We start from the raw sequence: 17,439 nt of genomic DNA, 5'->3' as shown, positions 1-17,439 counted from the left end.
TTGTCTGGCAGCCTCCTTTGCACGGCTGGACAGTTCTCTCCCTCATCAGACTGACACTCCTATTCCATCTCTCCGCTATCTGCAGGTTTACATTACAGGTCCAAAAACCATTGGAAGTTTGCTCCAAAGGTCATTAGATGTTTGAGGCCGAGTGAGAATAACAATGCAACCTAATATTGATTGGATAGGGGTGTCACACCACTTTTGACCTCGGAAGAACCTCTACAGGTTCAACTAGAAAGTAACAGTAGGCCTCTATTAATATTTTGTAAAGCCGCTTTCTAGTGCTCTTAAGGGGTTCAGCACAAATCAAACAAAAGAGATTTAAGCAGCAAGGAAGCGGCTTCAAGCACATTGAATAAGGGCCCAAACGTATGGCCGAGAGGAATTGATGATGGCATGCTGACATCATAATCTGTATGCTCTCTATGATATCATAAATAACATCACAAACTGAGATGTCTTGCATGATCACTTGAAACCTCTGGGAGTCTAAAGCATGGGTCTGCGATACGTTATTTCATTTTCCTAGCATTACCCAGAATGAAATGGATAATAATTTGCAAAACTGAATTTCTAGCAATAACACTTTTTTTTTTTAAGGTTTCAGCGGTTATATGCAGTGAATATACTTATGATTTCTCTTCTCCCTCCCTCCCTCTCTTTCCCGGTTCCTGCCCTTTTCCTTATCCCCCTTTCTTGGTGTGTTTGTTTTATTGGAGCCTGGGGTGTTCTTTTGATCAACTCAATCTCTCTCTGGCACTTGAGCCCTGATTGGCTGATGGGTTTAGAGAGAAAGTCTTTAATTAAGTAGATAATCTCTTCTTAGCAAGTTAGCAGTTCCATTTCGCTACTCCCTTGGCTCTCACTTGGGATCACCTACCCTTCCTGACTCAAACCTGAGCCACCTTTCCAACAACAACAACAACAAAAAGGAATCTTTGCTTTTAGTGTCTCGGGGTTTTTTCCAGTTTCGGATTATGTTTTATATTGGATCCCTTTTGTTAATCGTCCTTCTTCCAGTTCTCCAGTTTTGCCATTCTTGGTAAGTACCAATGGGCATCGTGCGGTATGTTAGCATCTTATACGATGGGGCATGCTGGCATGTGCCAATGTATCAACACTGGACAGAATTTCCATGTTATGTGTTGTTCTCAAAACGTAATTAAACCTTGTATCTTCCCAACCTGATTTGTCTTTAATAGGATCCATATTTTTTTTTCTCAAAAAGCCCGTTCTGATTACTGTGCACGGCCAACTATTTTTTACAAAAAAGTCTATTTTATATTTTTCAAGTTTCTTTTTCTATGGCATTGACACACTAGTACTCTGGAAATATTCTAAATTTAACGTAAAACAAAGTTTCAAATGTTATCTGGATTTGTGTTTTCCCTTCTTTGTGGTTCTGTTTATTTGAAATGTCCTATTTTAGCGGTTGACTCGAGTGTAGAATACAGACATTTCAAGATGAAAAACATATTTAATCTAATGAAAGAAAAGTACTTGTTAAATTACACGTATTCTCCTGTCACATAGCATTGCATGTTAACTGATCCTTATATTTCCACTTTCAAGGTTACTGGCATGTGACAAAAGGGAAAATATGTAGAAACCAGTCTTCCGAAATAATGTTCTATGCGTCTGGAGAAAGCTAAAATATAGAGAGCAACAATTTAGTTTTATTGCTGTAGATTAATAGCAAAGATGATTTGTATTTGTATAATTTACGACAACAAATATTAAGTCTTATTGATCCGTGAAAGCTTGTAAACTATTTAATTGTTCAACAATTGTATTAATATTTATAAGGCGCTTTGGTTTGAAAGCCCCATGTAAATGAATCCGTTTAAAAAAAAAAGTTTTTATTTTTATTTCCCTTTGTATTTTTCACCTGTAGAATCTCTGGGAAAATATCTGGTATTCTAATACAGTATGAATTGCTATTTATTTTGTGGGTCTGGCAGGTATTTTAAAACAATTTCCTCCTTCCCTTAAAACATGAGAGCTGGTATGTAAAGTAATTTTCTTTCTGCACGGTGTAGTCTAAGAATGATATAAACAGGAACTGTTAGATCATTCCATTGATTTATACAAATAGCTGTTAATATTTATTATACATTTTATTATTATTAATTTCTTCAATCAGATAATTTTTGGAGAGTTGATACAAATATTTGAAAATGGCATTAAATATTTTTTCTTTCATTAAGTTCAATGTTTAATATTTTTTTACATTAGCACTGCTATTTACCAATGTAATGGGTAGGTACAATACACAAAGTTAGTTTGACCTGGAAGAGACAATTCAAATCAGCAGGTGCCTGGGCTTCGAACCATAACTACAGTATTCTCTTTTGGATTACAGCCCTGATGCTTATTCCAAACCACATTTTAAATGGGGATTAACATGTGACACTATTTAAGCGTTACAAGTTACAGGGTCAACACAGGATTCACAGTATTTTATATAGGTGTATGCAAACTTATAACAGTATCTACTATTTCAGACCTGTATGGACATTTCTGTGCAGAAGCAAATTAGCCAAAGAGTTCTGAACTATTAAGAAAAAAAGTACTCTATCAATTTCTGAATCTTTAGGGTGTAAAGGGGAACACCTATCAATGAGCAATTAATTACAGGTTTTGCATTTTAGTAACTCAACCCATTGGTGAGAAAAGGCGCATCCCGAATCAATACAAAACGTGCACATATTGAGGATTGTCGTAAAGTCTCCCAGTTGCTGGGGGAAAACTGAGCCTCTGATTGAGTCACCTGTGCTGAAGCAGGGACTGATTGAGCCAGCTGTGCTGAAGCAGGGACTGATTGAGCCATTTGTGCTGAAGCTGGGATATCCTGAAAACATGACCTGTTAGGGGGAGGGGGTTGAGGACTGAAGTTAATAACCCCTGTTCTATGGCACCTTAATCTGTGATCAATCTGGTGCAGGATATTACCAGCCCACGGGGTTCTAAGTATGGTATCACGTTATTACTTCTTTTTAGCACTGCAACTTTGACACAATAAAAAATGTAAAAGACCATGTTAGTGCATCGGGGGCCTGTATGTATCAAGGCAGAATTGGTGCAAATCTGAGGCAAAAAAAAGTGACATCATATCTATCACCATACGCTTCTAATGGGACTTTTTCCTTTGCTGCATATGGTGCAATATCTTTGACTCATAATTGTACCACATTTGCCCGGATTCGTACAGTATATCCCCCTACCTGAATTCACTACACCACCAATATATTGCAAAGTATAGATTAACAGGAAATACTCAGCCTAGAGTTGACACCTCTTGATTTACTGTCGTAATCCATGAATTGAGTTGTGAAGATTTTACATTTTTGTACCGTCCTCAATATCTGCAGTAGAGACGGGCGAATCCGCCCAAATCCGTTTCCTGGATATTCTCGCATTCCCCCTTCCCCCACCCCCCAAAAATCAGTTTTGCTGTGTCAAATCCGCAAACGGATTTTGGTCGGTTCTGATCCGCGCAGATTCATCAAAAACGGCCATTGGATACAACCTGTGGACGGATTTGTAGAATCCGATTCGTGGATTCCGCAATCCGTGGATTTGATTCTACAAATTCGTCCACCGGTTGTGGAATCCGCAGATTGTATTGGTAATAATAATAATAATAAAAATCCGCAAAACGCATATCGCCCTTTTTGACATTGATCCGCTGAAATCCGCGGGCCAAAGGAACCGGCCGCTCAGCTACGGATCCACATTTCGCCCAAAAGATTTGCCCGTGTCTAATCTTCAGTTACTTATATACAGCCGCAAACAAATATAAACTGTACGGTTTTCTATTCAAATATTTGTATTTCCTCCACTGGGGAAAAACTTGTTTGTAGTTGTTTAATACGGTGAAAGTGGCACTGCGCCTTTTGTTATTACAGTATTTGGAATCAGCCCATGTTAGTTAGGCTTACGCTGCACCTGAGTATATAGCATGTTGCATCAGTGTGTGAATACATTACTTCTACTAGGTTTTATTTCATTGCTTCTTAAAAATATACTTGTTACGGAGCTCACAGTGCATGCGGAAACAGGGTATCTTGGGGCTGGTTTTGGCATTCTTTCAATTACCACTTTTATTTAATTTCCTTTTCTGCAGCCACAGAATTATTTGAACAGTTACATATTCATTCATTAGTAGTGTCCATCTAACTATTACTACATTATACAAAACATTGGTGCTCTCATGTATTTGTATGGATTAACCACCTATTATTTAATTTATATAGCTAGAAGCAGCTCCTCCCGGTCAATAGATACATAAGGGGTATGATCCGCAGTCCCTTATTCTGTGCTGTGTATGTGTTTATTTATATAGCACCATTAATGTGCATACACTTAGCGCTTCACACCTTACAGAATAACGGCCATAGTCTCCCAGCTACAAAACGGCACCAGTGCCTTATTAAACAATGGGGTTTTGTTTGTTAACTCTGGTGCTAATTTTGCTGATGTTTGGCAACCAGATAACTGAGCCCGGCAAGGAGACAAATTAACTTGCACAAGGTCACAGACATGTGATACTGGGTTTCCAAACCAGGATTTGCCTCTATAGAAGCAATTGCCTTAACCACAAAGTTGCACATCCTCAAACAAGATGCTGGAAACTGCACGGAAAGCACGTTCATTTACTTCTGGCTCAGAGTCCACGAAATTGTTTAATGTTAATAAATAAAAGGAAGCTGTAAAACCGCAGGATCAATTCTGTATCCGTGCTCAGGAAATCATCCGTTTTTTTTAAATGCGTGGCAAAGGGTTTTAAATAATGTGACCTAATGATTATAGTGAGTCAGCCCATATAGTCCTTTCACCCAGTGTATATATATATTTTTTGTTTTTATTTTATTTTCTAAACGAGATGACATCAGTCTGTGACATGTCGCTGAAAGCTGCAGTATTGTTAGCGTGGCTTGTCAGCAGAACGATGACACCTTTTGGGACATTACTTTTCCTCTTTTTTTTAACTCGCTTTTTTTTTTTTTTTTTTTTTTAAAGGAAGGGGAACAAAAGCAGAAGAAAGCTTGGGATCAAACACAACGTGGGAAAATAAATGGGTTACAACTTAGATAGTATATATAGTAAAATACAATTTGTGTATATATATATATTTTTTACAAAAATAGGAAGTCCGCAGGACACTCAATAGGAAAAGGTAATTTAATCTCAATAAGTCATCAGGCAATCACACAAGCTCCAGAGCAACGTACTTTTCAGACCACAAGGTCCTTTCACAAAGCTTGAGAAAGGACCTTGTGGTCTGAAAAGTACGTCGCTCTGGAGCTTGTGTGATTGCCTGATGACTTATTGAGATTAAATTACCTTTTTCTATTGAGTGTGCTGTGGACTTCCTATTTTTGTATATCTATTGGACAGGCTGATGTTCCCTGTCTATCTGCAAGCACCTGGACTATTGATAAGTATATATATATTTTTTTTATTACTTACATTTTTATTGAGCATTTTCAAACATACAAAATGAGGTAAACACAACATACTACACAAAAAAAGGGGGGATACAGTAATACAAATAAACTGGTTGTGGAACAGTGGAGAAGAGGGAGATCGGGGAGGGAGATCGGGGAGGGAGGGGGGGGAAGGGGTAGCATTTGTACCAATATCGTACTGTATTCAACAATATAAATATCACATGTATCACTCTGTTCAAAGTATTCTAGTCTATATATGGGGATATACCTGCATGACGGAACCAAGGAGCCCAAATATCAGAGAATTGTGAGGTAGAGCCGTTCAGATAGGCTGAGAGTTTTTCCATATACTGTAGACTATATGCCAAATTTTATTGTTTATTTGATTTAAGGATGGGGGGGTCGGTTGTTTCCAGTTTTTGCAAATTGTACACCGTGTAGTGTTTAAAATTTGGGATATTACTCTAGCTTTTTTTTTGGAAATATTAGCCATTGGTTTTCCTAGTAATATGTATACTTGGTCGTGTGGGACAGAGATTTCTAGTGTCTTGAGTATTAAGGTGAACACTTCCGTCCATGTTTGACTCCTGCCAGGTTGCACTCTTTTCTCCCAGGCGTTTCCCTTTTGTGCTGGCGTGGTTGTGGTGAATGTACTGCACATATTCTGATAAGTATATTTTCTTTTTGGTATATATTTCTTGTTTGAGTGCACGCAGGATGGATGGATGGATGGATGGATGGATGGGGAGAGGGAGAGGGAGAGGGAGAGAGAGAGAGAGAGAGAGAGATCCAATTTGATAGATAAATATAACAGGTTTTGGTCCATGGGTTTGATCTGCATAATACATCCTTCTGCTGATCACATATATACTATATACCTGGTTGAACCGATAGGGAATCATATCATTTTGTCCTCCACAAAGGTCCTGGTTTAGAGAATTAATAGATTTCTATTATGAGCGAGGGAGGATTCCTCTGAGAGCCATGGATCCCATAACCTCTACAATTCATGGATATTGTCATTGAGGAATGCAGTCATCTTTTCAAACACCGTGGTTTGATTCATTCTGTTTTTAATTGTCGGCATTATTACTTTTCCTTTTAAAGATGCCCTGAGCTGTTGCGTTGTCATATAAATGATTTGCATAAGCTCACTGTAAATAGTGCTATTCTCTATATGAATTATTACAATTAAGTATACCAAAAAAAATGCTACCTGGGTAAATGTGTAGGGTTTTTTTTAGGATGTTTGAGATACCATAGTGTAAGAATTGATTATATTTATAGTTATTACAATAGTAAAGAATTGGAGTTTATTTTGTTGGTCCATTTAAAACCTACAACAAATATATTATTATGCAAAATAGTTTTAATAAAGGTAATACATAAGTGACTAAAGTTCATAACTGGACATTTGTGAACATGTTTTGCTTTGTAAGCATTTTCTTGAAAATGTTAAAGAAAGACAATTACAGAATCCTTCACTGAACTTCTTAATGTTAATAAGTTGAATAAAAGGCACCCCTTTTCCACAGTTCATCGTGCATTTGTAAATATCTTTTACCATACAAATATGACACTATATTAGCCTTTGTTTTATATATATATATATATATATATATATATATATATAAAATATAGCAGTCCACAAAACCATGAACACATATACTGTATGCGTAGATAAAGGTGGTATACAGGGTGCAGCCATCTGATATGAGAACACAGGACAGGCACTCCAGGATCCAACGGTGAAATGTATTCCTCAGCATTTCGGATCCCAATGGAGCCTTTATAAAGAGGTGTCACCTTTAGATCTTGGAGTGCCTGTCCTGTTTTGTTATATATGTGTGCGTGTGCGTGACAAACTCCACTAGTTCATTCAGTGAAAAAATAAATAAATAAGCAAATTGTAATCACTATTACAATATAACACAATATTCCTAAATCATTTGTATTGACGTGTAACTTTAATTCTGATTCTGGAAAGGTATTTGTAGCTGATGTCGAAGTTTTGCTGTTTTCAGGGATCTCTTAACTCAAGTATCATGTACATTTATCTATACTGCTCTGTGTGGTGAAATGATTAGTAAGGCGCATGGTTCTTTGTATAGTTATAGTTTAGGTCAGGAGTGCGCAAACTGGGGGGTGGGGGGGGAGGGTGTGGCGGTTACAGAGGCCCCGCGTTCTTCCCCAAGGTATTTAAATTAAATGCCGGGGACCGCGCGAGGCCTCTGTACTCTATCTTACCATGACTCAGAAGACGCGTTGCTGTGGCAACGCGGTGTCAAATGACGCTGCGGGTCACTTGATGTCACATGACCCCGCAGCATCATTTGACGCTCTAGGAAGGTAAGGAGGGGGGGGGCACAAACACGGGAAGAGTGCTGGCAGTGGGGCGCAGCCTGGTTTAGGTCATGGTAGGCAACTTGCATTAAGGAGGCAAATATCTTATCTGTTAAAATGACATTTAAGGGTCTAGATCAGGAGTGGCTCACTTCAGTCCTCAAGGGCCACCAACAGGTCAGGTTTTAAGGATAGCCATGCTTCAGCACAGGTGGCTCAGTTAGTGGTCCAGTCAGAAACAGTGAGCCACTGATTGATTTCAAAGGAGCACTCCCAGTATAAACACTGCAAACTGCCCCTGGTGCTTTGACTGTGACAGTAGGGGTAAATGTGACTGCTTTTAATAAAGGTCAAGCCTGCCATTACCCCAACCTGTCATTTATACATCTGTATTATGTTTGTATGTACAGCATATCTCTCTGTATTGTAAACCTGGTTCCAGTACTTCAGGAACCAGGGGTTCATGTTATGTTCAGCTGGAATGTTGCAGAGTGGTCTGTGATTTTTCCAAGTAACTCTTTGCATGTAAATGTGTGTGTTTGTTGCATTTCCACCCACCAATCAGGGGCTGGGACATATTGCAAACACCTTGGGGGAGGGAGACCCCTAGCTAGATCAGATAAGATTAGCTCACCTCAGCTTTAAATGTGAATTCAGGCATTTAGCTGAGGCAGCTGGAAAGAAGCTGGGAGTAACTGGGAGAAACTGCAGGTTACACGGCAGGAAGAAAGAACAGGGGAACTCTCTTTAGGGAGGTCCCTGCACCCAGATTTATAGGGTATCCCAGTTTCCCAGTTGTGCGTGTTGATTAACTGTAAATAGTTGTGGATATTTATTTTTCCAATCAATTACATTTTATAAACTCTCTGTTTCTGTCTGAAAAATTGATCCCTGGTGTGATAGTCTGGGAGAGGAGAGTGACAGTGACATCCACAGATCATGGCATTCAGATTAAATAGCAACAGTCCGCACTCCACAGCTGTTTGAAAATATGTGAAGGTTTAGTGTAGTGTATACCTTTTTCTGACACTCTAAAGAGACTACGGATAACTGCACGCACCTGCGGCTCCAGGAGATCTGAGCCTCCGCTAGCTGGGAGCCTGGGGTTATACCTATTAGCGCAGCGCCTCCACTCACCCAGGATCCCCGTGATGTGAGATTCCCCGGGCAAGAAACATATGCACACACATATATGATGCAACCAACTTTACTATAATGCACAATAACCTTAGCACTCTATCATGTTAATTCACACACAGCATATAACCTAACACATAACCTATAACGCAATATAACCTTAACTCAGCTAAATGGTAATGTCCTTATAATGTGAGTGGCTCGGCCACGCTCTTAATGAGTATTGTCCTGTACAGTAGTGGCTCTGCCACGCTCTTAATGAGTATGTCCTTGTCCCGTCACCGCGTGCCCCACACACTGTGTCCTTACACTAATAGAAAGGAGTGCTCTGTGTATTAGGCCTTTGGCCACTCACTAGTGTCCCCAAAGAGTTATGCCTAAGGCGGGATCAGCGCCTGTTGACCGGTATTGGTGCACTTGCTGTAAATACCTTCCGTCACGGCAGTGACCGGTAACACTTCAAAAAGGATCAGACGAATCCTTGCTTGTCTTTGATGTCCGCAGTGCAGCTGCCTGGTCCCAAACAGCTCACCAGCAAACCTGCTCCGCACGCTTGTCCCTAACTGTCTACACAGTAAGGTGACTGATCGCTACCACTATGGGCGTCCCTGCAGCACAGCAACCTACTGTGGCTCAGGGGTTTCTCCTAGGGGCCTGCGGGGTAAAGCTAGCCTATGCAGGCGGGTCACGGACCCCCTGCATGCATACAACCCTCCTCCTTTACCTTCCGGATCCCCTCTAAATAGCGTGGTCTCTCCCCCACGCTTCCCTTTCCTCCTTCCGTAATCCTAGCCTTCTGATTGGCTCCTCACATCAGGTGACCACTCTAGAGCTCATGGGAGTTGTAGTTCCTCAACGGAGCCTTTCTCTTACAGGCCCGTCGTTCGCGCACTTCCATTGCGCATGCGCGACCTTCCCACTCTCTCTCAGTGCCCTCTGCAAGATTGCGCAACAACATGGCGGCGCCCTGTACTAATGGCCGCCGCGGAACCTGCCACACTCCCACCGAACATACATATGAGGTTCCTACCACATCCCTACAGTAGGATCAATGTTTTTGTCCTACCTTGGACCTTTGTCAGGATGGCCTGTTGGTGGCCCTTGAGGACAGGAGTTGGCCAGCTCTGGAATAATAAATGGATAAAGCGTTTGTCATGGTCTCGTAAGGAGTGCATCATCTCATATTTGCTGATAACTTTGGAAAACAAGATACATGTATCATTCTTTTGTGGCCTGTAATACACTCTCAGGGGTGACATTGTACAGTTTGTGTAGATTGTCTTCAGATTCTCCCTAGACAAGACAGCAGGAGATCTTTACAGAAACCCGCAGTGCTATGGGTGCGCCTACTTCTGCTATACAGAGAGAGGTGGATCTTTACAGTATTAGTGGGTCATTCAGATCATTAGATATGGATGCATCATAACATTTCAAGTGGATGTAACTACAATTACAGAAGGCAAGTCCCCTATACCTATATCACCTTTAGATCTTCAGAGCTACTATTCTAGAACAGAGGAAATAAATCATATTGAGACCTCCAGGCATTTTTATATCCATTCTTAGGCCTCGAATATATAGTAGGCGCGTGCGACGGAGTGCATGGCGTCGCACGAGCTTTAAAGAGAAGCGATCTGTGGCTTGTAGGATTCCTATGACGCGCGCCAACGAGGAGGCGGGATGGAGGCGGGGCTGTGATTTGACAAGGCTGGTTCGCCCTGATAGGTTGAACTGCCCACGTGACCCAGCCGTCGCTGGGTCGCATTTAATAAAAAAAACAATGTCTTGCGAAAAATCGTCTGCGCCGTCGCTCTTCATCATGTGCGCACTCTCTCGCTCAATGGCCTGCCTCATTGAGGTGTGGCACGCAGTATGGACGCGGACTTATACTTAAATGATGTTGTTCCTTTGTATATACTTTTTTCATCCTAATGCCATGGTGAAATCCTCCAGTAAATCCTGTTTCCTAACGGAGCATAATGTGCTCTCAGTAAGCATATTGGAGACAGGAGCTACATCCATCACTGCTTTCAGCACCCTGCTTAAGGATAGCCGTTCATGAATGAGTTTGATAATGGGCGAGTCTTTGCACAGGTAGAGAATAAAGCTGCAACTGAAGCTCAGAATTGTTTTAACTGGGGACAAAATGTCTTGCTCTTAAAAGTCTCCTTCTTAAACACCTTTGTGTGTTGTTTCATATCAGTTTCAGATGTCATGCCTTTTGCTATGGCACTAATGTCCTGTGTGAGAGGTAGCCATCAGGTTTATTTCAGATTACCAGCAGAAAAAAAATGCACATATTGTACGCGATTTATTTAAGAAACAATTATTTGAGTATATAAAATGTTTCAGCTGGGTATGTTCATAATACTACGTATAATACTGGTCAGGCAGTCCTTACTGTATTACTGTTTTCCCACTAAAAAAGCAAGGCAACTATTTTGTGTTGCGATTTAAATAGCCAGAATTGTTACCATTAATTAAGAAATAAACTGATCTTCCAATGTGTTGAAAGTGGTAGTGAGTCTCGGATTGTGTTAGTCTTTTGGCCTGTTACATTGTAACGGTGCTGTGCCTGATTGCAATACATTCTAAACCTGTTAAACATTGGGCTGACGTTTTAAGGGTTGTTGAATCGGTTACTTTATCTCTGTTATTATTTCCACTGTACAGACTAAGATCCAAGACGCATGTATTGTAGGTGTTAACACTTAATGGGTGTAAAAATGAGCTGGGAGGGCACTAGTGATTTGTTTTTTTGTACACATTTTTTTCATGTTTTCTTTTTGCTGGAACTTCATTATTTTTGGTTTGTGATTTTTTTAAAATGATTGGAGGGAAAACGTCAAAACAAGCATACATTATTTTAACAACATTGTACAACATTTTCGAATATCAAATGTTTAGTTTTTTTGCAGAAGTTCACGAGGTTTTTTTTGTTCACAAACTCAAGCGTTCTCTCCGTTTATTAAAAGAAAGAAAAATTAGCCTTTCTTGGGTTTCGGCCCAAATTTAGCTCGGACTAGAAATGTCATTCTGAAGATCGACTTGAACATACAGTACGAAGTCACTTAGAGGTTCGATTTGAAACTTGCGATCCTGCCTATCCTAAGTAAAAGTCAAATGTTTCACTCCAAATTATTGCAGGTCCTCTGATCTTTTTGATATTGTTCAGCTGCTTGAGCGCTGGGTGCATGAGCAACAAAACATCGAAAATAATCAGCTTTTTTTTCCTGGTGGTGGGGTATTTTAGATTATTCTTACTGTATTTAAATTGTTCCTATTCGTAGAACATGGACTAAAATAAAACTAAATTAGTGAGCAGAAACTTTCAATTTGTAGGGAAGAGTTGGACAACGCACTGTGTCACATTAACAATTTAGATGTTTCTTCCTACCAGCTATGATAACAAAGGAATTCTTGAGACCAACTGCATTGCAAACCATGCTAATGTATTTGCACTGTCTTGAATAGTCTTGTAGGAATTGTGTTAATGAGAAAAGAGATGCAACAAAACACACAGAGGGAGATAGCCTTGTTTATACAAGACAGCAGAAGAATTTGGCTTACTGTGTCAGAATAGGAGTCATTTAATAATAGTAACCAATACATAACCAGTTAGTATAAGTACTTTAGAAAATGTTATGCAATGTTTACTGGCTCTGCAGCACTATACATAATTATAGGCAAAGTAAATCAATCCTGTCATTGTCATGCTAGAACCCCAATGAGATTAAGGGATTTTTCCATGGTTACAATGAGCAGGAATTGGGTCTTAAACAAGGTTCTCACTTTCAAATGACATACTATTAACACTCAACCCATTCTACCTCTTTAAACCTAAAGGCCAGGCCCATTGTATAGTAGAAGAAGGTATTGGAAAGATCAGTAAACAGATCTCAGCATAATGTCAGATCAACCTATGATCTTTTTAATACATTAATCTGCCCACCACCTTCAAGTGTTTTCTCAAACTATTTTGAAGAAAATGACCAGTTGAGATAACTAGCAAGGCACCTAGTTCTTATAACCAAGCTTGCTGTGTATCTAGGGCAGGGGTCTCAAACTCAGTCCTCAAGGGCTACCAACGTGCCAGGTTTTATGGATATCCCTGCTTCAGCACAGGTGGCTCAATCAGGGGCTTAGTCTTTGTCGGACCACTTATTGAGCCACCTGTGCTGAAGCAGGGATATTCATAAAAGCTGGCCTGTTGGTGGCCCTTGGGGACTGAGTTTGAGACCCCTGATGTAGGGTATGTTTGGTATCATGGTACGTTTGCGTATATAGAGGATAGAGCAACAAAGTCCTGTCTTCAAAGCTATCCATTCACTTTAACGTAGTTCAATTGCAGATTAAGGGATATTGGTATTAACACTCCAGCCTTCACAACCCCATGGATTTATACCACACCAGGTGTGCTTGTGTTTGGGGTTAATAGGATTATGATAATGTTGACTGGTAACCAGTCACAACGTTATTACACATATCTTTTATCCCCTTTTGTCCTGTGTTATCAGAGGTTACCTCTTCAAATTAATCCCTCTTATATCCTGTTAGATCGCCCCCCTCCAGTCCAATGCTTTCCTGGAACTGAAGCCTTTCTGTGGCTATTCCCACACCAAATAGATTCGGTTTGAAGGGGTCAAGTAAAGGACTCGATCTATGTTTGGAGGGAAGCACACACTAAACCAGGGGTGCTCAACTCCAGTCCTCCAGCCCCCCCCTCAACAGGTCAGGTTTTCAGGATATCCCTGCTTCAGCATAGGTGGCTCAATCAGTCCCTTGCCTCAGTACAGATGGCTCAATAAGTCCCTGCTTCAGCACAGGTGGCTCAATCAGAGGCTCAGTCGGACTGAGCCTCAGATTGAGCCACCTGTGCTGAAGCTGGGATATCCTGAAAACCTGACCTGTTCGGGGGGGGGGGGGGGCTTGAGGACTGGAGTTTAGCACCCCTGCACTAAACCATGTGGGTTCCTGCCACTTCCCTAATCTTCAGTGGCCCTATATACTTCATTAAAGTTTCACTCCAGTCTGTGACAGCTATGAGTAAAACCATGCGGCCTTTGTACTAAGAGTCGCGCAGATAACATTTTTGACGCACGGAAATCACACAATATATTGCACGTGTATGCGTCTGTGTACTAACCATTTTTTCTTATTGTGCAAAGCTGGTTCTAGTCAGATATATTGGCGCAAACACGCGGGGTGTGCAGGACACACAGATCTAACTGGTGTATAGTAAAAAACAATTATATCTGTGTGCGCGTAAAAATCATCCAAGTTAGAATTAAGTTGCTATGTATCAACCAAAAGGTGATGTGTCAAATGTCATTTAAAATAATGAATTACGCATCATATGTACTGTGTGACGTCACAAAGGGCCCTTCATAAAAGAGACATACTCACTCCCCCTCACTCTCTCATTGTCTCTCCCACCCCCCTCTCTCCCATTCTCTCTCCCACCCCTTCCCCCTCATTCTCTCTCCCACCCGCTCCCCCTCATTCTCTCTGCCACCCCGTCTCCCTCATTCTCTCTCCCACCCGTCCCCCTCATTCTCTGCCACCCCGTCTCCCTCATTCTCTCTCCCGCCCTCTCCCTCACCCCACGTCATTCTCTCGCTCCCTCTCTCTCATTCTCTCTCCGTCATTCTCTCCCCGCCCCCCCCCCCCCCCTCCCAGTACATGAGCCCCTATATCTTCTCAACTGTCTCTCTCCATCTGCTTCGCATTATCATAATTAGTCCTCAGGTCTCTGTGCTCCAGGAGATTTGAAGCTCATAGGGGGCAGGGAAGAACCATTAACCATGTATGTTCTTGTTCATCAAGATCCAACGAGTGAGACGCCTATTAAAACAACAGAACAGGCTGCATTGCTTTTGTTGTAATTACAGGTAAGGGGCTTTTAAAGTGCAGCCGGGAGCAGGAGCATTAATTCTGCTCACGGCTGTAGCGAAATTCCCAATAAACTCTCCCCCCCCCACCCTCAGCAATAAACTCTTCCCCTCCCCCCCCCAGCAAATACACCAGTATTGCCACACATACGTCTACTACCCTCAATACTGCCAGCTACCAAAATGGACAGACGTCTATAAGGTTACGTTTTTGGGGTGGGGGTTTAAGGCACTAAGGTATAATGTTCCACTAGGGGGGTTGGGAGAGAAATATATAGGTTGTGATCGTAATTGGGAACAAAAAAAGATCAGTGGTACAGCCGCCCCTGAAGTGTTGCAGAATTCACCAGCAAAAAGTAAGTTAAAAACAATTGATTAAACTACATAAAATTATACAAAAAAAATCACAAACAAATCTCCTTGAGAAAGTGTCGGGGTTGGTGGTGAAACGCATGGGAGGATTCTTTTTTGTTTGTGATTTTTTTTTTTGTATAATTTTATGTAGTTTAATCAATTGTTTTTAACTTACTTTTTGCTGGTGAATTCTGCAACACTTCAGGGGCGGCTGTACCCCTGATCTTTTTTTGTTCATGCTTACTATTGAGACCTTTATACATTTACTGCAGCTACAGCAGACTGCCCGTAGGATTTATATTCTGCTTCTCAGCCAACAGGTCTAGCTAAGGCTAAGGCCCCGGTCACGCCGCTGTAACGCGCGCCCGCGATATTGGCGGCGCGTTTAGCCGATTCTCCGGTCTGCAGCTCACTGCAGGAGGAGAGACCGGGGGGGGCGTGGCGGGGGAGTGACGGGGGCGCGGCCATGACATCACCCGGCAGGTTCGCCCTCATTGGCTGAACCGCCTGGGGGCGTGCCTAATCGCTCGACGCGAGTCCTGCTCTCAATTCTATTGAGAGCAGGAGCAGCTCTCGCCCAAGCGCTGCGGCCCCCCCTCGCAGCGGGCCCAGCGCCATTGAGGGGAGGGCTCTCGTCCGTGCAGTGTCCGCCACAGCGGACGCTGTAGTAGGCAGCGGGGGCAAGGCCTATACAGATCTGCACCTTATCTCCAAACCCCTCACATACCTCTCTAACAGCTGTGCTTATTTCCACATTAACCCTATTGGGCCCCGCTTTGATTATGTACATTTTGGCTTCATGTAGCTATTGGATTTGGTTCCTGGAACTTACAGCCTTTTTGCTCTCTATTTGTGATCGTAATTGGGTTTTAATGTACAGGTATGGGCTGTAAGTGGGGTTATAATGTATAGGATGTGCGGTGATTGTGCTTATAATGTGTTAATATGTAAGGTAAATGGGGTATAAGGCACGGGTATGCACTGGATTTGTGATTATAACATGTTGGTACGTACTGTAGTTGTGGTTATGTAGGTACTGTAGTGGTGGTTATAAGGTATTAGTATGCAATGTATTGGTAAGCACTGTAATTGTGGTTATAATGCACTGGTATGTATGATAATTATGGTTAAAAAACACTGGTACGTACTATAATTGTGGTTATATGATACTGGTATACTCCATAATGGTGGTTATAATGTACGGGTAGCGTTGTGGTATGTACTGGTATGTGTATGTCGCTATGCTGAGGTGAGCTGATAGAGTCTCATGTGTGCGTCAGGTATAGCAAGGATGCGTGGGGCCATTTATCCTTCTCCCTCCAGGTAGAATACATAGCTGTGTACTATACATTCACAATACAGACGTGTAGAGAGGGTGGAGACCTCGACATACTTGTTTCTTTAGATTATATTTGCTTTACGTGTACAGGTAGACTATATGCCACGGGGTGGGTTAGCAACGCACATCCTGTCCAGCACATGGCCCAAGTAAATACCCCTCCTCCGTAGTCCCATTAGATGTCAGTGCTGAATAAGGAGAAGGCTATGGCCACGTGTAATTCTGTTACAAGTGGTGGAAAGGGGAGGAGTCAGTGACCACATGCTAGGCCGTTGACAAGTGTGGAAAATGGGAGGAGTCAATGGCCACATGTAATTCCGTATAGTGACCTGTAGGGCGGGGTTCCCTTCTAGGGCCTTTTAACAGCCGGTAAGTCAATTGATAAAGGGGAATGCTGCATGTTAGGGGCCGTAATATTACGAGGTTTATTACATTACTGAAATTACTGTAGGAAATAAAAAAAAAAAAAAGGTTAGTACGTTTATTGAAGATTTTGTATATGTTTATCAATGAAGGGTGTATAGAGAAGGAAAGGGCATAATCTGGGTATTAAAAAAAAAAAAAAAAACATGTGGACAGGGAATGGGGTCCGCCAAATATCAAAATGTCTTGTGTACCAATGATAACATTATCATTTCATGTTTATTTCAGTCAGATTTGTACTTTGTTGAAGTAACAATTCTGTTTTCGTCTGGATTCGGGACCATTTCTGTCGACGGCGCTATACTTTCTACACACACATGACAATTGGATAAACAGCACACATACTTTATTCATCTTCACAAGTTGAGATAAAAGCTTACAACAACAGGCAGAGGCACGGAACAAGGAGGAAGGCTGATTCCAGCAACATTTATTAGCGCTCATGCACAGAGCAGAGGGCGGACAAGGCTATATGAGCGAACAAGGTCAAGCTGGC

At 41.6% G+C, this 17,439-nt stretch overlaps 1 protein-coding gene across 2 annotated transcripts in view; it reads left to right on the top strand.

Moving 5' to 3' along the window:
- The first annotated feature begins 768 nt into the window (after positions 1 to 768).
- The window catches only part of WNT8B (Wnt family member 8B), a 44,059-nt gene continuing 27,388 nt past the window's right edge, over positions 769 to 17,439 (top strand). For both annotated transcript variants that reach the window (XM_075610745.1, XM_075610746.1), the window contains exon 1: positions 769 to 1,045. In XM_075610745.1, the coding sequence (XP_075466860.1) occupies positions 981 to 1,045 (65 nt within the window). In that variant the 5' untranslated portion in view covers positions 769 to 980. The remainder of the gene's footprint in view (positions 1,046 to 17,439) is intronic.

Source organism: Ascaphus truei, chromosome 8, assembly GCF_040206685.1.
Source record: "Ascaphus truei isolate aAscTru1 chromosome 8, aAscTru1.hap1, whole genome shotgun sequence".
NCBI lineage: Eukaryota > Metazoa > Chordata > Amphibia > Anura > Ascaphidae > Ascaphus > Ascaphus truei.
Note: the sequence above shows the minus strand (reverse complement) of the source record. Positions and strands in the feature narration are given on the sequence as shown.